This window comes from Sceloporus occidentalis, unplaced genomic scaffold (genome assembly GCF_023333645.1).
Source record: "Sceloporus occidentalis isolate IW3139 unplaced genomic scaffold, rSceOcc1.0.p SCAF_2, whole genome shotgun sequence".
Taxonomy (NCBI): Eukaryota; Metazoa; Chordata; class Lepidosauria; order Squamata; family Phrynosomatidae; genus Sceloporus; species Sceloporus occidentalis.
The window spans coordinates 99,227,485-99,249,252 of record NW_028316982.1 but is presented as its reverse complement, the minus strand read 5'-3'; the positions used below and the strand labels follow the sequence as shown (position 1 = coordinate 99,249,252).

The following is a 21,768-nucleotide window of genomic DNA, read 5'->3' as shown; positions in this document are numbered from 1 at the left end:
GGAGTTATTGTCAAAAAAGGAATCTTCCCAACCACTTTTACAAATAGCAAGCTTATTTTCTGAGTAGCCAAAAGAGCACCGTGCACAAGAGAGTGGAACTGGCAGGGTTTGGAATGCCCCAAGGTTCACAGAAGTATATTGTTGTTATGTGCCCAACCCAAAGGCAAATCTACCGTGGGGTTTTCTGGGGCTGAGGACCCCTACCGTGGAGTTTTCTTGGGCTGCTGACTCGCCCAATGTCACCCAGTGGGTTTCCATGGCCAAGCAAGGAATCGAACCCTGATTTCCAGAGTCATCATCCAACACTCCAACCACTACACCATCCTGGTGTACACACATACTTTTAAAGAAGAAAAAAAAGGATTTTTCTTTGAACAGCTGGATTAGGATATATAATGTTCAGTGTCCACAGAATACTGACTGAAAAGAAAACCAGATGGATGAAGAACAGAAGGGAATACTATGAAAGGAGGCATGGCTAACTGGCTGGTCTGAACACTGAATGGAAACATTGGAGACTGCAACTATTTTAGGTACATTTTTGTTGTACTATAGATTCTCTTCCCTCTGCCCGACTCACTTACCACAGTCTGGATTCCCATGCATCCGTGTTCCTGTCAGCTCTGTCCCAAGATGATCAACACACCAACATTCCCCACTGCTTGAATCACACTGCATCTTGCGGTAGTACCCATCTTCATCACAGCTGGGAATGAAAGTCCCTGGGGAAATAAAATCATCAACAATGTTGGACAACTATCTTTTTATAGGAAATGAAAATGGCACAGTTCACGTCACATAGGTGTCAACACTTTCAGGTCACTGGATCTTTCAGTAATACTGTGCGGAAGACAAATGGAAGGGGTTGTGAGAGAATAAGGCCACAAGTCAGAAGTATAGTACCAAGTGAGGAAAAGGCACAGTGCCTGCAACCCAACAAATAGCACAGATTCAACTGCAACAAAATAATGAGAGTTCAGTACATAAATAGGGAGCAAAATAAAAATTAGCCATAAAGGAAAAAAGCACCACTAACCCACACACTGGAGACTATCACATGGGGAAAATCAGGAGATTAAAAAGGCATTTTCCCAGAAAAGTCGTGCAATTGTGGTGGCGATTTTCAGATGAAGTTGCAATCTAAGAGGACTTAACCCAAGCAGAACCAGGAATGCTCCAGCAACAAACAAATGCTGGAGCATTCCTGGTTCTTCCCGGGATAATCCCTCTCAGATCGCGATGTGTGTGAAAATCTTTGCCACGATTGCACGACTTTCCCAGGAAAATGCCTTTTTAATCCCCTGATCTACCCCACCCGCCCAGTGTGATAGTCTCCACTGCTAGTATAAGCTTTGCTGCACTCTAATGTCTATGAACCTTGATAAATCAATGTTTGGGGCAGGATGGGGTCTCCCCCTCACAGCATAGATGTTTCTCAGCTGGCTCTCTGATCTCTTCTCCTCAGGAGAGTAACATGGTGGAGTGGCAATGGGGTAAATCCTCTTCCCTTTGGCCTTCCAGATATTCTGGCCATTGCTGCTGGTCTCACTATGAGGTTTATTAGACTCAAGTTTTGGACCCTGCAATTGCGCTAAGGAAGTGTAAAGAATGTTGCGAAATGACTATTTCGTGCGATGTCTTACCATATTGCTTGCTTTTCCGTCATTCACCCGTAACGTTATGTTAGCGCTACAATAGCGTGAAAGTTGCGATTTCCGTGATGCGAAATCACGCATTGCGGAACTATTTACTACACTCGCGCCTTCCTTTTGTCTTTCGCATTTCGCAACAACATATTTGCGCATGCGCCTTGGATGTTTTGGTGGCATCCTGACTTTTTTGCTTCTGGGGGGGGGGAGAGGGGAAAGGGGAGAAGCCCCTTCCAGTCTGCTGTTTCCTGTTTTCACCTGCAGTGTGTGCATATATATGATCGCTATGAGCGATCATATATATGCACATGCTAGCTGTGGGAGGATTGTTCACATGGGGTTCACCATTTCCATCCTATGAGGCTGAGAGAGTGTGACTTGTCCAAGGGCTTTCTTTGGGAGGGTTGCAGGTCAAATTAGGGGGGCAGATAGGGGGCCTAGGAGAAGGCAGTGGATGATGGGATCAGTGGCAGGCAGAAGGGGAGGTGCAGATGGGCCCCTGGGGAAAGGCAGTGGATGATGGGATTGGTGGCAGGTCAAATAATGGGGGCAGTCAATATTGATACATCGATCTATATATATTTATATATACATCTATCTATCTATCTATCTATCTATCTATCTATCTATCTCTGTTTATAAGTAAATATTCACATAAATATGTATTGATATATATATATATATATATATATACACACATGTATGTGAATATATATATATATATACACACACACACTCACATACATGTATGTATGTACACGAGCGCCCATTTGAAAATACACACACACACACACACACACACACACACACACACAGTTTTATATATATAGTCGCATACTGTACATGTATGTTCACGCATGCCCATTTGAATATGCAGATGGGCCCCTGGGGAAAGGCAGTGGATGATGGGATCGGTGGCAGGCAGAATGGGAGGTGCAGATGGGCCCCTGGGGAAAGGCAGTGGATGATGGGATCGGTGGCAGGCAGAAGGGGAGGTGCAGATGGGCCCCTGGGGAAAGGCAGTGGATGATGGGATCGGTGGCAGGCTGAAGGGGAGGTGCAGATGGGCCCCTGGGGAAAGGCAGTGGATGATGGGATTGGTGGCAGGCAGAAGGGGACCCTTAAATTTCTAGCATCCTAGGTGTTCTTGCAGGGCAGAGGAATGGGGCTGGAATGGATGACCCCTAAGGACACCTTTCATTTGCAGCCTCCCAGGTGTCCATGCAGGAAAGAGGAATGGGGCAGCCTCCCAGGTGCTGGAGTGGATGACCCTCCTAGGTGTTCATGCAAGACAGAGCCACCCGCCCTTCCCTGGGGGGAAAGGAAGGAAGGCCACCGGAAGGGAATGGGGTCAAAAAGTAGCCCAGCATCATGGGAACTTTGCAATCAGTAACTTTAGCGTTACTTTGTGCTGCTGCCTACTACACCAAACCATTTCGCAACACATTTCGCAAGATAATGGGAGACCATGGCCTGACTTCCACTTTTACCCGCAATGCCCAAAAGGGGGAGGAATGACACTTAAACTACGGGAGCATTGCGCAACGGGCTCCCATAGAAATGAATGGCGTCTGGAAGAACATCGCGCTTTCGCGTTATTGCGCAACGTTCATGATGCTAACATTGCACGATAGGCGGGAAAAATTGCCAAAAACTCGCGTCTGATAAACCTCTATGTCAACTCAGGCAGGCAGGAAATGAAGAATAATTTCCTGAGAGACCTGAAAGCAATCTGAAAGATTTTGCAGCTGGTAGTGAGTGTCCTCATCCACCCACTTTTGCGACCTGTAAACAGGTTTGTATGTTTTGTACATTTTAAAAGCCTGGTGGTTGTTCTGTCTTCAAGTCATTTCTGATGGTAAGGCAGGGGTGGGCAACTACAGAAGGCTGGAGTCTAAGGCAAACCTATTATGGGCATTTCTTGGCAAGATTTGTTTGCCATAGCTTTCCTCTGAGGTTGAGAGAGTGTGGATTGTCCAAGGATTTCAAACCTGATCTCTGGGATCCTAGTCCAGCATTCAAACCACTACATCATGCTGATTCCATTTTTAAATGCCTACCAAGCCAGTAAGACAAGAGAAATGTGTGTGTCAAACAACAGTGATTGAAGCCTTTCTCAACTCACCTAAAACCGTTTTTCTCCAGCCCACCCACATTCACACCCACATACTCATTTTTAAGCATGCCTCTTTGAAAATCGGTCAAGCCAGATTGAGCAGCTAAAATCAGCTCACCATGGGGTGAAATGCAGAGGTGTAACATAATAAAAACGTATTTGTCTAGAGGCCAGTGAGACAGGTCATGAAAACTGAATTCCCCCCTAATACAATGAGAATGTGACAAGGCTCAAACAATGAGGCTGGCATTAAAACTCCAGTCTACTCTGAAAGGACTACCGTATGCTCTTTATGCACTGTACGTGGAATCAGAGAGGGCACTTCATCATAGTTCAAGAAAGCAAAGAACTGGCTCCTTATTCAGCTGGCCTCACAGAAATGAAAGGGATAGGGAAGGAATTTTGTACTGCTAGAGGCTGAAAACAGAATGGAAATGCATCTGTACATTTCCAAGGCTTGCGGGATGTTTTGTAGGGGGCAGGAAATGTGCGCAAAATTGAGTCTCCTTTTTTTAAAAAATGTGCATATCTTAAAATGTGTACATTTCAAAGTTGTTCAAAGTATAATCAATCCAAAAGTGTGTGCAAAATGCACATGCTAGGGAAAACATGTATGTAAGAATGTGTCTATTTTGAAACATGTACACTGAGACAGGCACCAATTATCGTGTGAAAAAGAAGGAAGAGAATCTGGCATCTGATATTTAAGTGCAATGGGATGAAAACAATCAGTGGGAAATTGAGAAACTCCATGAGTATGAAACTGGCAGGGATTTTTTTTCATCTCTAAGAAATGGATGAACAACGTGTCTCACCATCTGGACGGAGAGCTGTGTCATACAACGGCTGTGGAAGTCTGGATGCTCTCTGTTCAAACTGCATCCTTCTTCAGCAACACATTTGACAAAGCTGCTGCCTCTCAGCTTTAGCTGCCTCTACTACATCATGGTTGTAAGACTGGTTGACCCACTTTCATAGAATCATAGAGTTGGAAGAGACCACAAGGGCCATCCAGAACTCTTGTAGGGAATGATATAATGTGTGCCACAGCTGGGCAAACTTTATGCTTGTCTGATCTGACTCTTTGTTAAGAGAAGATATACCAGCCAGAGCCAGGCATGAAAGATGCATCATTAGAATGAAAGAACACATTTGAAACCTAAGCATTTTTGGCACTAGTACTGATTTGTTGCTGTGTGCTTTCAAGTTGTTTCCAACTTATGGCAACCCTATCACAGGGTCTTCTGGGGCTGAGAGAGAGTGTGATTCAACCAATGACTTTCCATGGCTGAGCAGGGAACTGAACCCCGATATCCATAGTCATAGTCCAAAGCTCAAACCACGACACCACACTGGCTCTTCTGTATAGAGAAGGCTGCTCATGGTTAGCATTGTTCACTACAGCAGCCTAATTTAGGTTGGAGAAATATTTATATTTATATTATAGGTTGAGTCTCCCTTATCTAAAATGCTTGGGACAAGAAGTGTTTTGGACTTTGGAATACCAAATTGCATATATGTGCAAAATGAAATATCTTGGAGATGGGATCCAAGTCTAAACACAAAATTCATTTATGTTTTGTATACACCTTATATGCATAGCCTGAGGCAATTTTATACAATATTTTAAATACTTTTGTGCATGAAACGAAGTTGGTGTACTCTGAACCATCAGAAAACAAAGGTGTCACTATCTCAACCACCCATGAAAAATCTTGTAGTTTTTGGAATAATTCGAATTTGAAATTTCCGGATAACAAAGACTCAACCTGCATTTATTTATTTAATTTATATCCTGCCTTTCTCCTGGTATAGCTCCAAGGCAGATCACAAGCATTTAAAAACAGGCTACAGTTACAAAAATATTTATACAAAAGATTAAAAAAACGACTGAACAACGTTTCATTTAAAAACACAAAACATAATTTTGTTGTTGCCATTATCTAACTGGGAGTTAGAAATCTTTGCAGATTTACTGCTAAATGACTAGAGATGTACAGAGAATTCTAATCTATTTTCTACCCAGGTGTGATCCATGTGGAGCACTCTGAACACTTCAAACACAAACACACAGACAAAGATGGAATTATTAACTGATGGAATAAGGTTCCTAATATATAACCATGTCCTGCCATGAATTCTGATCTACTTTCTTCCCAGATTATACAGTTATTATTTAATGGAACCAAGAAATCTAGTAGATAACCACATGCCAGCATGCACCCTTTAAAATGTTAGGAGAGAATGAGAACTGTTCCACCAACCTGTCCCACCAACCCAAGAATATTTGTCTCCCCAGTCCACATTTCTAAGACTCACCAGGTTTCTTTTTTGCTGCCTCCTGGATCTGAATCCTCTCCAGCTCGACAAGACAGGGAGGCTCTGTAAAATCCAAAGCAAACATTCCATCCATACTATCACTGACAAACCATTTCAGAATACTTAGGCCAGGCATATAAGCTACTTTCCCCAGGCACATCCTCAGTCTCTGGCTGTATCTACACTGCAGAGTTAATGCAGTTTGACACTGCTTTAATTACCATGGCTCCATGCTATAGAAATATGGGAGTTGTTGTTTTGTGAGATATTTAGCATTCTCTGCCACAACTAACTACAAGTCTGAGGATCCCTCAGGATGGAGTAATGACAGTTAAAGCAGAGTCAAGCATTATTAATTGTGCAGCGTAGCAGCAGCTTCTGACAGGACAGTTGTGCTGGTCTATTTTTTCAGGGTTGTTCTAGTACTAGGGTGGGCAACTTTGGGCTGCTTTGGGTCCTGTATTGGGACAAAGATGGGTATAAATTCCCTTGCAGACCTTGGAGGTTGCACAGCCCGCAGAAAACCAAGCATTCCCCTGAAAACACCCCTTATCGGGTAGAGAGGAAATTTTCACCATGTTTTTGGGCCTCTCTGCATCATTTTAAGATTAACAGAGGCCTTTTTAAATTAGAGAAAATGACAGGAAGTCACATCTTTTATACTTTCTGCTTTACAAAAAGGCATTTCCTGGACCTAAAATGGCCTGGGAAGCCCCAAAATCTGGCAAAAGGTTCCTTATGCTCCCTACAGTGCATTTAGGGGTAATTTTCTTTAAAAAAAAATCACCCCCAGGGATGTTGTAATAAAAATGGCCATAGGGGATCACATACAGACTGCAGATTTTTCTGGTGAGAATTATTGAGACAATATATTTGAAGGCCCACATGCACCCATATGAACAGACTGAGATTCGCCATTGAGACTGGACTCATGTGTCCTGCTGATAAGATCTGTGAGTAATAAGGACAGTGGCCCAACCCTTATGTCATGACCTCCTTTCCTAGCTTCTTAAAAGGCCTCTTTGTTTGAGGTTCGTCTAAAATGAATGCAGGCCTCCCTTCTCTACTATCACTTTTACTGTTTCAACTGTATTAAATGTTGCATATTGTTTTCATCAAATGCTTTTTATATGCCATCTTTTTCTTAGCTCGATGATCCACCCTCTGGCAAGAAGATTTGTACTGAGAAGTAGTATAGAAATATATTAAGTAAACAAATGCAGTCACCGTTCCATTTTCACATATTTGAAATCTGCGCCCCTTGCATATCTGCAGGGGGCAAACAGAAGAGGACTAAATAGGGCGTGTGTCCATGGTCGTGCACGCTCACAAGTATGCACCGCTATTCAAGCCAATGGGGCTTGAATATCAATCAATCAAAGCCTTTATTACAGTTAACAAACTATAAGGCAAAACGATGACAGCACAACTACAACAAAATCAATCAAAACATCCCAAGGGGCTTGAAGATTGGCGAGTTTCTGTTTTCACAGAGGGGGGTCCAGAACGGATCCCCTGTGAAAATGGAGGGATGACTGTAAAAGCAGATTGCTCTACTACAGGTTTAAGGAGGAAAAACACTATGTAAATACTTGGCATTGTACTATCACTATTGTTTTGAGTTGCTTCTGAAACCAATTTAAGCACAGCACTCACATAACACATATATCTCTGTCAAGAAGCCCTTAGCTTTGTTCCCAGAAATCTGACAGCAGCAGTGTCATATATGAATGAGTGGGAGAAGCATTCAGTCAACTTGACAGTGTGTGCGTGTGTCTGAGTGTCTCCTACAATGATTAGCACTCCATATGGAATGACAATACCCAACTGACTGAAAGCTGCTAACACAAAAGATCATGATGCTTTCAGAAGGAAACCTTGTGTTGACGCACTCTCTCTCCAGAAGCAGAAGCACCATTCTGCGGTGGAGACACGCCCGTCCTTGTAGGTGTCGCAAGAATTGAAGAAAGGCCGGATGCATATCTCATATTTGTCCAGGTTGATAGCTGCTAATTCAGTCTGGTCCAGGAAAAGGTCACTGTTGGTGTCCAGCTTGGAAAACATCCAGCCAATGGAGTCTTTGCAACTGGCCACCAGGCTCTTATCCAGCACTGCAAGCAGATGGTGCAAAACAACAACAAAACAGAAAAGATGAATGAGACAAAACAAAGGTGCCTTTGTGTTTTTTCAACATACATCAAATGGGTGAAGTTATAATAAGAGCACTCTGTATTCTGCAAATCTATGGGTGCAGAATCTGGCTGCAAACTTTAGCAATCTGAGGATCTTAACATTCTAACACTTTTTCTAACAGTTAACTCAGCCAGTCAAGTGTTGATAGGTTTATTGCTGTGGTGGGCAACCTCTGCAACCCTGGTGGCAACACTGCCCAATTTTCAGTTCCTCTGGAGCTCCAGCCATGTTGTCATGGTCCCCATTTTTAGTAAACTGAAGTTATGCATTTATTTTGACTTTTTGTGGGGGAATGGCTGTTTTAATTTTCATTTTTTTTTTTTCATCCCAGAGAGCCTGAGAGGACCCAGAAGACCTGCATGAAGCTTATGGGCTGCATTTTGCTCATCCTTGTCATAGAGGATGGCATGGCATGCTGGAATTCTGAACAGAAATACCTCTATGAGAAGGTGATAATACATTGCAATATGGTGTTGCAAGACCCCCTTATTATTGTATAAAGCAACTAGCTAATCCTTATGAGTATAAAAACAGGCTTGAATAAAAATGTACAGGCAATGCTTGGCCAACTCTCAGAAGCTACACAGAATGGTTCCCTCATTGGCAAGCAGAAATCATTCAGTCCTGCATACAGTGCTTTGCTACCCTCTATTTAAAAAGCCACATTTATTATGCAAAACTTGCTTGATTTGTATAATTTAAAACGGTTTCAGGATTTGGCTTTCCTTTGACGCAGTCATTTTATTTATTTAAAGCCTGTAGACATGCAGAATTCTGACTGTAATCTCCTGTCACTGATGCGAAGATTTCTCAGGATTCAAATTTGGATATGGAAATGAATTTTATGCAAGTAGGTCTAATATTTTGCAACAGAATCAAAACCCCAGCTGCTGTTGTTCAGTAAGTAGAAATCGATTATGCATCTGTTTTCAGCGAAGGTCAACAACTGAAGGCCCATCTACCAAATCTATTCTCCCACAGAGTGATGCTGTATCTCTTTCTGAAGCCAACATGGAGGCAAACTACACCTATGGCAGAAGAACTTAGAGGCAATCTGTTCAAAGGAATTGAAAGTCCGGTGCTGACTGCCACCCTGAGTTCACTCCTGAAAGTGTCCTTCTAGGAAAACCAATTGCCATTGAAGGAAACGAAGCTTGGGCAGTTGCCCCACTACACCTGCTTCCCTTCCTAGCCCTTTCACAATGTGGAATGACGCGTCCATCTGTTTGGCTCCAGATGGACCTTGTAACAGCTGGTGGAAAGCTGCTATGGCTCATTGGTCCACTGACAAAAGCCAAAGGACGAAAGCACACCGCCAAGGGTGGCTGAAGAGCAGCTGCCTGAAACACAGCTAGTGCTGCTGACTTCATCCAACACAATCCCAGTGGGAGAAGTATCCATCCCAGTGGTTTCTGTTCACTGACATTTAAACTAACAACCTTCTTCCTGACTGATCACACTTCACACACTCCATGTGTGCTTTGGGACTAATCTGCCAGCTCCGCTGAGGGACTAGGGATTTCTTTTTAATAAGCAGGCAAAAAATGTTTGCCTTGTGCTCTCACTGCGATGGCAGTGTGTGTGTTTGTATGTGGGGGGGCACATATTGCCTCAAACCAGCAGTGAGTGAACATGCTTGATGTAATGAGAAAAAAAAAGTCAGGTTCACCATGGAAAGCCATTTTCCTGGAACCATCACTTTTCTACACCCACAGTCAAATGCAAACTACTCTTTCAGAAGGTTCTCCAGGCTCCAGGAGTATGTGGCCATTACACATCACTTTTGCTGTCATGGTTCTATCCTATGGAAGCCTGGGATTTGTAATTTGGGTAGATATTTAGAATTAACTGCAATTAAGCCCTAGTCCGCACCCCTGAACTACAGAAGACAGCAGCTGGAAAAGTGACCACACAGAAGAAGACTGTAAAGTTCCCAAACTTTGGTCCACCAGGTGTTTTGGACTCCTGCTCCCAGAAGCCCCAGTTAGTTTTTCCAACTGCCAGGAACTCTGGGAGATGTAGTCCAAAGCACCTGGAGGACCAAATTTGGGGATCACTGTTGTAGGGATTACACAACTCATTTTCCCGATTCTGCCATGTTGTGGAATGCGTGGCTTGACTGTGTATGTACTGTATATGTTTTGCAGCTGGTGGCTCTCGTGTCAATGGGGTGGTGAATCTGCTCCTTAACTTTAAAGGAGCAATCCAATGTGTTGAAGCCCGTCTCCAAAACAGGTCCAGCATTTTGAATAGCTCCCTTAAAGTTTAGACCTGATTCACTGCCTCACTGATGTGGAAGTCCCCACTGATCACTTCTGTTTAGAACAATGGCTGCCATTTGCCTACCATTCACTGGATTGGTCCCGGTGCTTCCAGAGTTGTTCTGCTTGGCATTCTCATGCAAAAGCTGGAACCAGTCACGCAGGCGATCCCCCAAGTCTGCCAAGTCTTGTCCAGTGCATGTTTCTGTAAATCAAATAGTTATTCACTAAGCACTCCAAAGCAGGAGACAGTTGAGTAACATGTCTTCAACTCACCAATGGGATATGGTGTCTTTAGAGTATTTAGACCCTGTAAGAATCACTATAGCTTGACAATTCAAGTTGTACTAAATTCAAGAGGGGATGGGGAAGCATCCATGGAGTTTGGAAAAGTTATTTATTAGGACTTCTAGTCCCAGAATCCCCCAGTATATCCATTGGCCACACTGGCTGGCCAATTCTGGGGGCTGTACTCCAAAAAGACAAGTTTCCCACGCTCTAAGAAGGATAAGTGTCAACCAGAGAGATTTATCCTCTTGAAGCAAATGGTTCGGAAACTTTGGTCATTTCCAGTTGCTGCCTTGAACTATGCCACATTCTCTGATGTCTTCTGGTCAGAGTTGTTACTGGAGGGCAGAATGCATATTTCACAAAATAATTTCCCATAAATTAACCCAGACCCATGGAAGTTGGTCAGTTCAGCTCTTCTTGGATATTTTTTAACTATATGCCTTAAAATTGCTGCTGATACACCTCTTTCCAATACATGTATTTTTTCACCAAAGCATCTGATGTGAGAATACACATACTGACTTAACTTGGATGAGTAATGAGTGTGTAATATTCTTGGCAGGATCGATTTCAATACTTGTTGGGCTTTTCTAGAACTCTGCTTTCATTTCTTTTATACTGCTAGAGAGTAGCAGACAGAAAAAAAAGCCTGATAGGATTTCTTTAGATCAGGTGACAGTTGTACACAGAAATAAAATTAAATGCCCTAGTTATTTTCATTTCACACCTACTTTTTACTTTATGCCTGATTCTTGGTCTGGGGTCACCATTGGCTTTAAAAGAATAGATCTACTAACGTCCCTCTCCCCATTTGCAAACAGGCATTTCAATGTGGATGATATCTAACTTTTCTTTGGTGACTTGCTTCTGCAAACATGTTGGACTAATTTCTGAATCGTTACTGCTCAAGTTAGAACACTAAATTTCAGCCACAGTGGTAGCCAAAACTGGATCTTACTTGCCCCATCCCCAGGCTAGTGGCTCTATTCTCTGATCACTCTACTTGTCCATGGCATAGATTCAGGGGCAGTTTCCCAATGATCTGATATAGTACAGTGGCTCCTTGGTATCTGCTGGAGTTTGGTCCCAGGACCCCCCATGGATACCAAAATCCACAGATACTCAAGTCCCATTACATACAGTGGCACAGTAAAATGGTGTCCCTTATATAAAATGGCAAAAATCAATGTTTGCTTTTCGGAATTTATATATTTTAAAAATACTTTCAAGCCATGGATGCTTGAATCAGTGGATGAAGAATCCGTGAATACAGAGGGCTTACTGTAGATAGTAGCCATATGGCTAGATGCTATATAGTTTTTATCTTTTCACCAACCCAGAAAAGAACAAAATGGTAGCAGTGCACTCTGTATGGGACCACAAAACGTGTTGCTGAGGGAAACAGCTTTCCTGAGACTAGATATTGGCTCCCTCTAATGTGTTTGTGCATGTTCAGAACACAAAGAGACTAGTGGCATTTGATTCAGAGAAAATGGAGGCCCTGTAGTATGGTTTAAATGCCACACTCTCATGCCCACCACATCACTGCTGTTTTATTATTGCGACTGTAGTTAATACAACAGAAGGGGCAGAAGATACAACAGAAGATAGTTTTTTCTGGAGGAGGTGGGAAGCAGTAATTGAACAGAGTTCTCTAAATATTCTTTAGGATAGCTCTCTCTGACCTTGTTTGCCATCTGTGGCTGAGGTGGGACTGTGTTCACTTGCACATGGACATGGTCCTTCACATTTGACAGTCAGCTGCTTGCTGGTCAGGCAGGCTTGCTGCTCCAGTTTACACTGCAAGAGAGAGAGATGGATCAGTCAGAGGAGGAACACAGAAAGCTAACCAGTCAGTCCAACCAGGAAAAACAACAACACAAAGGCCAGGACCCTGCTAGCACTTTGGTAGTCTGGTAAACTGGATGTGAACCACTTTGATCTTATGTCACCTATACCTCCCCCACTATTTGGTCCCCCTCTTTGTTAAATCTTTGCCTGGCACATCCAACAGAAATCATAAAGCTTTGGGCAAGGAACCCTATCATGCCTAAGACCAAGAACAAGAACACGAGTCATCCACACTTCAGTGCAAAGGTTGGAGGTGATGTGCCCTCCAAATGTTTTTGAAAATTTCCATCAACCCTAATCTGCACAGCTAATGGTCAGGGATTATGGGATCTGTCATCCAAAACACCTGGAGGACACTGAGCTACTTATCCCTGATTTCCTGCAGTGTCTGGGCAACCATGTACAAACACATAATAGATTTTGTAAGAAGATGATTCCAAGTGCTATGACCACCATAAATAAAATAATAATAAATTTTTTATTTCTATCTTGCTTTTTACCAGGCAATCAAAGCGGCGTACAACAGGTTAAAATACATCCATATATACATAAAAAAAACCCTTAAAACAAGATTAAAAACTACATATTAAAACTGACTAAGCTAAATAAAATCATCATGGGCAGAGTTCGCTGGATGGGAAGTCTTATTTGTGGCTGAGCATTTTATTCTGGGAAGGCTTGCCGGAAGAGATCCGTCTTAATGGCCTTTTTAAAGCTCTCTAGATTGGTAATTTGACGGATCTCGTCCGGCAGGCCATTCTATAAGTTCGGAGCGGCTGCAGAGAATGTCCTCTGGGAGGTCACTGTCAACCTGGTCTTCAAGGGCTGTAATAAATTCCTCCCAGAGGACCTGAGTGTACGGGGCAGATTGTATGGAAGCAGGCGATCCCTTAGATAGGTTGGGCCCAAGTCATGTAGGGCTTTAAAGGTGATAACCAACACCTTGTACTGTGCCCGGAAACTGATAAATTACTCAATTAGATCAGTACAAACACCTTAAATCACACAGCTCAATGGCATCCAGACTGATTGAAAAGGCCAGAAAATCCCAGATTTTGTTCCTATTCTTCCTGATTTTATTTTGGAGATCCATACATGTTTTGTTTGTCCCAGAATATTTTCTGCCAGCTCCCAGTACAATCACTTTATATACCTGCTCCTCAGATTTATTTTAACCCAGTATAAAATTGGAAAGAACAGGAACAAAATCTGGGACTCTTCAATCAACCTGGATGCACCAAGGAGTGTGGATGTAAATGACACGCAATATAAAAAACAAAATTTAAATACTGATAATATATTTATGTCCTCAACCCAAGTGACAAGCTATTTTGTTTCTGGAATCATACTCAAAGAACTATAGAGTTGTAGGGCATCCCGAAGACCATTTACTCCAACTCCCTGCTAACACTGGAAATCCGTTATTATGCTATCCCTGCTAGATGGTTCAGTTTCTCCTTAACACTCAATTTTGCCTTAGCAAAGAAGAACCCACCACCTTACAGAGGAGTCTGTTCTAAACACATATGGGCAAACTTTGTTTGAGAACAAATTTGAGAACAAATTTGTTCTATCCCATATAAAGTACCGTAATCCTTCAAATATTTGAAACTGGCTATTACAACTGCTTCTTAATCATCTTTTCTTCAGGCCATATATGTCCAGATCCTTTAACCTATCCACAAAGGACTTGGTTAACCTCACTGAAAACATCTCTCTCAAAAAAACAACAACAAAAGGAGGCACTTGCTCTCATAGGCAACCAGGTTTAAAGCGTCTGACCAGGAAAAGCACAGAAACTGGGATCCATAAACTCTTCTGTTGGATGAAAAGAGCATAGTAAAGTTGCTGCTCTTTCAGGCCCTTACCAGAGAATCAGAAAGAAAGAGTAGCACCAAATAACAAACAAACACTACAGATGTAAAATTTCCAGAAATTTTAAGGACATGCATTAAAAAAAAAAAACTTTCCCTAGATTATTCTTGGAAAATATGGACATGAAATGGAAATGAAAGTTGCTTTATTACTGTATGAATATGAACTACCTTATGCTTTGGCATAAAATTATTTCTGATACATTAAATGTATAGTTTATTCAAATAATAATTGTAAATTTAATTTACTTTTAAAAAATATTTATTATTAACATGGGGCTCAACCTGAAATACACTTTTTTTGGTGTTGTCAGTTTAAGTGAAGCAGGAAAAAACCAAACAAAAGCCCAAATAAAAAACAGAAATGATCAATATTAATAAAGTGAAGAAAATTAGTTCCTCTTCTCTAGTCCTTCTTAGCATGAAACAGATATAAAGCACTAATTCCCATAAAAAAGAACTGCGAAAAAGAAACCAGGCCCAGGAATTGCAATGATGTGACATATTTTACATGGTTTTACCCAGAAGTCTACTTGCTGCATAGTTTTAGAAATAACTTGGGGCAAGGAAATATAAGAGCATCTTTTGTTAAATATTTTATCATTCTAAAAGAAAATAGCCCATAATCCATTTTTTCTTTTAAAAAATGGCTTCAGGGGGGAAAACCCCAACAACTCCTGCCCCCCCCCCCCCCCAAATTATTTCCATCTCCCATGTCACTTCATATTTTAACAAAGACAGGAATCAGGAATCCTCCTCTGAGAATGACATACCATGTGGCTTGACTTAGTGAGATTCTTTTCATACCCAAACTTTGCATCTGCTGCAGTTGTACTAGAACAAAGAAAAGACTACCACCACTACAAAATTAAGAATATCAGCCTTTTAAAAAATGCTTCTAGTCTTTATGGGAGAGAAGATTGTGTGTGTGTGTGTGCGCACCTTCAATGGCAACCCCAATAATTTAATGGAGTTTTCTTAGGCAAGGAATACTCAGAGGTGGCTTTGCACTTCCATCCTCTGAAATAGAGCCTGCAGCACCTGGTATTCATTGGGGGTCTACCATCCAAGTACTAACCAGGGCTAACTGTGCTTAGCTTCCAAGATCAGATGGGATCTGGCGACTTATGTCGGGAATTCCTCCTTAAATCTTTTAAAGGAGAGGGTTGAGGGGGGAGAGGAGAAGAAGAAAGGAGAGTTGACTAAGGTTTCCAGTTGTCGAAAACAGGATGTCAGTATAACTGACCCCCTTCATGCAATTAGCTAAAGCAAAAGAAATGTTTGTATGGTTTTGCAACTGTCACTATTTTGCATGACTGTTGTTGTGTGCATTCATGTCATTTCTAACCCTAAGGCAATGCTATTATCATGGGGTTTCCTGAAGTTGAGAATGTATGACTTAGCCAAAGTCACCCATGGTTGTGCGGGGATTCAAATCCTGCTTTCCAGAATCATTCTCCAATGCTCACACCACTGCACCACGCTGGCTTCTTTCACAATTAAAGAGCTGCAAATTTGTTTACTGCGCTTAATACAAATCACAAAATTCAGCTTGTCTCAGCATGGAATGGTTGCACAGCAACACAGGATTTTGAATTTTAGCACCAAATATACAGCTGATAACTTGTTCCATGATACACAGAAGATTCTGAGGTTACCTTCATAAGGACTTTTGATCGAGTGCGTTCTGCCTTCTCCCCAAGCTGGTCCCTAACCTTTGGCAAGGCACACACCAGTCAAATGGGTACATCTGAGGGCATACCTTCCAGCAACAACAGCTTCCCTTCAGTTGGCCCTTATGAATTCCAAGGGCAGATTGCAAGAGCAGGATTTTGTTGCAGGCCAGCCTTCTGATCCTGTTACCGTTTTGTTATTTAACTCTTCAGGCAACCAGGGTCCAAAAGCAAATAACAATGAATCTTCTTAGTGCTAATCTCCCCGAATGAAATTTCCTGCTGTGTCCTGGTTTTGAACTAATCAGGCTAAGGCTTTTCAACATTCTTAGATGCATAATAGGCTACAAACTGGCAGCCTCTTCCTTGCAAGCTGCAAAATGTATCCCCAGCCACAAGCTGCCCTGCTGCAATTTTATAAACAGTTTAATAACCGATGGAGGGTTTGGTGGAGGCAAGAGGAAGGGGGACAGTTGCAGAAAAAGAAAAGAAAAATCAGTACATTTGAAGAACCTACATGTGTTGGTTGGGAGACAACATCACACAGGATCTATGGAAGAGGTGGACTCTTGATGGAATACATATTGCCAAAATAAGAGATAATGCATATAAAAGAAATTGGCCTCTGTTTGCATACAATTTGCATATATACTATTATGTGTGTAACCATACTTTCAGAAATAATTATTACAATGGAAACAGAAATATACTGCATCTCACCATAACAGGGTAGACAGAGACCAGATGATGTGTATATTTGCTAAAAGGCCTTTCACACTACACAGTTAATACAGTATGATTTAACTTTAACTGCCTTGACTGCATCCTATGGAATCCTGGGTTTTGTAGGCTGGGAAGGCACTAGAGCTCTCTGGCTGAAAATTTTTAATATCTTTCCCTCAACTATCAGTCCCAAATTCCATAAAATGTGCTGTGGTAGTTAAAGTAGCATCCCAGTGATATATCTGTGCAGCGTGAAATAGTCCTCAGTCTGCTATTCAGGTGCAAAATATGAAGTAGTGTTGGGCTACTTGAAGCTCTCTTGTTTTAAATCTTGAAACTAGGTTTGACTGGACAGACTTTCAGATAGAGGATGATTTCCAAGAGACAGCTTTGTAAAGTAGGAAATATAGCCACCATAGTGAAGATTCATGAGTCACCAAAGATAGTTGAGGAAGTTCAAGTCACCAATTCAAAGCAAGTTGTAACTACCTGTATGGCAAAGTGTTCATTGGGTGCTCCATCACACTGCCTAGTTAAGTGTTCAATATAAAAATACGAATAAGAAGATCTCATGACCCTTCCTGAGGAATGAAAATTTACCCAAATACCATGACACAGGCCAATCCAATGACCACTTGTGCCCCACAACTGGTGGTAATGAGCTTTGAATTCCTTCCTGTACCCCAAGTAGGCTCTGGACTCTGGAGGTATATGAAATTGTCCCCAATTTGCAAAAGGGGCAATACATCAGGAATGACTTGAGGTACGTTTCAGAAAAGCTGGGAGGCAAAAGTAAACCCTCAGAAAACTCACTGTCTTTGAGAGAGTTAAATGTGACTCTGTCTAGAATTGGCTCCCTTATTGCAATAGCCTCAAGGCAAAAAAAAAGTAGGTCAGCACAGCACAATGGGGGCTACCCAAATGAGCTTTTAGTCAGTGAGTCACACTACCCTGCTGAGTTTTACTGTACTGTATGCCATGCAAGACATGAAACACGCATTTCTGATGTTATAATTATATCACTTTGCTATCATCAAGATTCACTTTCTTTGGAAGGAATGTCAGATAACTCAGACTTTTCACCTTCTTTTTATTGTCTCTTTTTCTTTTTCTTTACTTTTCTTTTCTCCCCAGGAATATGCTTTATAACTGTCATGCTCCAGTTATCCAAATCTATCCACTGTGTTCCAATTATTACCACTTCGTGTCCAGAAAATCACAGAGGTCGCCATCATCATATCAACATATGATGTTGTTTCTAACCAGGACCTGAGGCAAATGTAAGTTTGGATATTTTTCCCGATCCGATTAAAGGTTTGCCTCCATTTATTCAGTCTGGAAGGTTTTTGTATTGCTTCAAAAACATGCCAGACTTGTTTGAATAGGAATGACATTGGGACCAAAGAAATGTCTGGGCACACCATAAGAAGTAAGGCTCCCTCAAATACACTTAAGTGGTCTTCAAAACTATTGCGTGTCTTCAACCTTGTTTGATTATCACCTCCATGTATTTTACCCCCTGCATGTTCAAACCAGTAACATTTGTGAGATCTGCAGTGTATAATAATGACCATTATAGCCGCTCTTTCTCATTCTCGCTTGATCTTCAACATCTCCCAAAAAACAAATAAAAAATTCCCACCTACACATAATTACATCTTGAAAATTGTAAAAATTACCCAATTATCCCACCTCGAGGACTTTCACTAATTGGTTAGATATAACATGGTGTTTGTTTGCATATTAGCAAAAGGATCAGAGGTGTTATCTTTAGATGATTACCCTTAATATCACTCGGTAACACTACCTCTGCAGTTCCTGTGAATATATCATATTTAATTAGCAGTGCCAAAGGGCAAAGTGTTCCCTAGGGCAGGCTACAGACCTCCCGTTTGGGGCGGCCGCACCCGCCCCTTTCTCTGCTGTATCGGGGCCTCAGCTGCCAGAACGGCAGCCTCTGAGGCCTCGATCCGCCGCTTTCCAGGCCGCGGGGAAGTGGCAAAAGGCCGCTTCCCCGCGGCCTGGAAAGGGGTGTCCTTGGGGCTCCCCAGCGACAGCAGGGAGGAGGAGAAAGGGGCCGCTTGGCCCCTTTCTCCTCTGCGTCGCTGGGCGCAGCCATGTAAAGGCTGCGCCCAGCGACGCAAAGCTGGAAGGAGCTCCAAAACGGAGATCCTTCTGGGGCTGCAGAAAGGGCGCTCTAGGCGCCCTCGTGCGGCCCCACTATGTCACAACCGCGCCGCCTCATTTACAGGCGGCGCGGTCGTGACGTCGTAATGGCGGCCCCCGTGTGGAACGGGAGCTGCCATTTTGTACGTGCTGAGCACGTACTTGGGTTGGGGGCATCCGGAAGGGACGCCCCTTTCTAACCGTAGTACATGCTGAGCACGTACTTTTATGCCCGTCTGTAACGGGCCCTAGTTTGGACTGAGGCATATTTATAGTTTTCACAAGAAGCAGCTGGCTTTTCAGAGATAGGAGGCAAAAACAAGAGACAGAGTAGCTCCTATTACCACTAAGGACCACTTTGTGGATACTCTAGATGGAAGAGTATTATTACAGCATTGAGCTCTACCACAAGAAAAGAAAGTGGAAAAAGTTAAGCCCGAGAGGAGAGAATTGCTTTGGACATTTAAAAGATGCATCAAGAGGAAACAGAAAGGACTTATGCTTCTCCCCCATACTTCTGGACTTCTGATGGGAAGAGGCCTGCTTTTCCTCCATAAAAAATGAGAGAAATGCAGTGGAAGAATGTCGATTTCCCTATGTCGGTCCAGAAATGTGGAAAGAGGAAACACAAATCCTTTCTTTTCAGTAAAGTGAACTTTTCATAAATTGAATGTCTGAAATGAGGTAGATTAGAGTATGAGAGAATACTTTGGCCCACAGTCACACACAAGGGTATGATTCAGGAATTGTCAAAGGAAAATCCAGAGCAAACCAAAGTGGACAGATGGGCCATGATAGACTGGAGGGGAAGAGTCTTATTTTGTGAAAATTTGGCACTGGGATTACTGTTTTTATGTAACCTGTTCCTGTGTTTTTAAAGACAACTTCACACGCAGAGATTAAGCAGGTGAACTTTTTTTCTTGTCTACTAGGCTTATCTAAAAGGTGTAGGAGTTGGAATAAATTGAAAAGGAAAACCCAGAGTCAGCTAATGTGTTCAGCAGCTCACATTAATGGTAAGCCTGGATGAGCAGTTTAACATCAGAGAACTACATAATGTTTAGTTTTATGCCTCCTCAAATAATCTGAACAGCAAACCACTTGTATGAGAAGTCACAAAGAGCCAGAGCAGTGTAGTGGTTACAGCATTCCTCCCCAGCTTCATGTTGTTTGAATATGTTGGTCTTCAACTCCCATCATTCCCAGCCTGCATGGTTAATGTGCTCATTGGGAGCATAAAATGGGTCAGTAAATAAATGGAGTGCCATGATAAGAGTGTAATGAATGAAGAAATAAGCAAGCCACAGTCCTGCATTGGGAGATGTGGCTATGACACATAGGTACAACACTTTGCAGTCCACTCCACACCCAAACACCACCTTTTTTTCCACTGCAGCTCTCTGAAGTCAGCTGTTTCCTAGTCAGTGGAGAGCAGGAGCAGCACCAGACAAGTGTCCAAAGATAGAAACTCTATGGGATGGCAAGGCCCATTTCCCCCCTCCATGCCTGCCTAGTGGACTGCACTGGTATATTTCAGCACACCCAAAGTGACATAATATCACTTACAGATGCCATTGTGACCATTTTGGTGGCATTTCTTCTTTGGGTATTTTGGGGGAAGATTTGAAGGGCTCTTGCAGGTTAGGAGAAAGAAGCCACCACATTTTCAGGCAGCTTTGGGTAGCAAAAAGCCCACCCCCCAAATCAGCCTGGAAAAAATTAAAAATAGTGGGTATCTGGGGGCTCCAGGACCTAGGCTTAGGCATTCTGAGGTGCGCTGCACTTTGCTCACCCCCAATATTGTTGGACAGGCAGTGACAGACATTTGCCAGGACTTCTGGAGGTCCCTTTGGATGAAGCCACTGCTCTGCATCCAGCCATATAAAGACAACTTGATGCTTGTGTGCTGCTCCTCTGATCTTCACTGACACGGAAATGGCTAGGTTCAAGAGGCTGCAACTGAGAAAATGTGGGCTTGAGGGGGGTTGGTCGGTTGTTGTTTAGTTGGTAAAGAATTTGGACCTTCACAAATGTTCAGAAAGATGACTTGTGGTGGGTGCCTTTAAGTCATTTCTGACATGGCAACCCTAAGGTGATCCTATCATGGGGTTTTCTTAGCAGAATTTGTTCAGAGCCTTCTTCTGAGGTTGAGAGATTGTGGCTTCCCCAAGGTCAGCCAGTGAGTTTCCATGACTAAGCAGGGATTTGAACCCTGGTCTCCCAGTCTCCTAGTCCAACACTCAAACCACTACACCAGACTGGCTCTCAGGTCATCATAATTCACTAACCAGATGCTAGCCATAATTTCAGACCCCTCAGTCCAGTAAATCACACTTGCATGAGCAGATTCATCACCATTCCATAAAGTTGGCTTGATAATTTTGTTGTCTGAGGTAGAACATCAAATGGCATCTTGCCTACCACAACCACTCAAGTCAAGATGCATATTACCAGTTATTTCAGCTCTCAAGGCAGGAAATCTTTACGTGATCCTTGTCCCTATTTTTCACAGTAAAATACAGTAACAACCAGTGGTATCACTAGGGGAGTGCAGGGAGCGGGGACCACACTGGGTGACACTTGGTTGGGCCCTTCTCACCCTCCTGTGCAGGAGCAGTATACTCTTTCCAATTGCTCTGTTGCCAGGCTTTC

At 42.6% G+C, this 21,768-nt stretch overlaps 1 protein-coding gene across 3 annotated transcripts in view; it reads right to left on the bottom strand.

The window, feature by feature from the left end:
- Window positions 1–21,768, bottom strand: part of LOC149318758 (testican-2-like) — a 107,529-nt gene that overhangs the window by 6,012 nt on the left and 79,749 nt on the right. For 2 of the 3 annotated variants that reach the window (XM_089510411.1, XM_089510413.1), the window contains exons 5-9: window positions 12,515–12,629; window positions 10,624–10,743; window positions 7,962–8,195; window positions 6,085–6,147; window positions 585–722 (exon numbers count right to left, since the gene is read on the bottom strand). In XM_089510411.1, the coding sequence (XP_089366537.1) occupies window positions 585–722; window positions 6,085–6,147; window positions 7,962–8,195; window positions 10,624–10,743; window positions 12,515–12,629 (670 nt within the window). The remainder of the gene's footprint in view (window positions 1–584; window positions 723–6,084; window positions 6,148–7,961; window positions 8,196–10,623; window positions 10,744–12,514; window positions 12,630–21,768) is intronic. The other variant, XM_089510412.1, reaches the window with a different exon arrangement.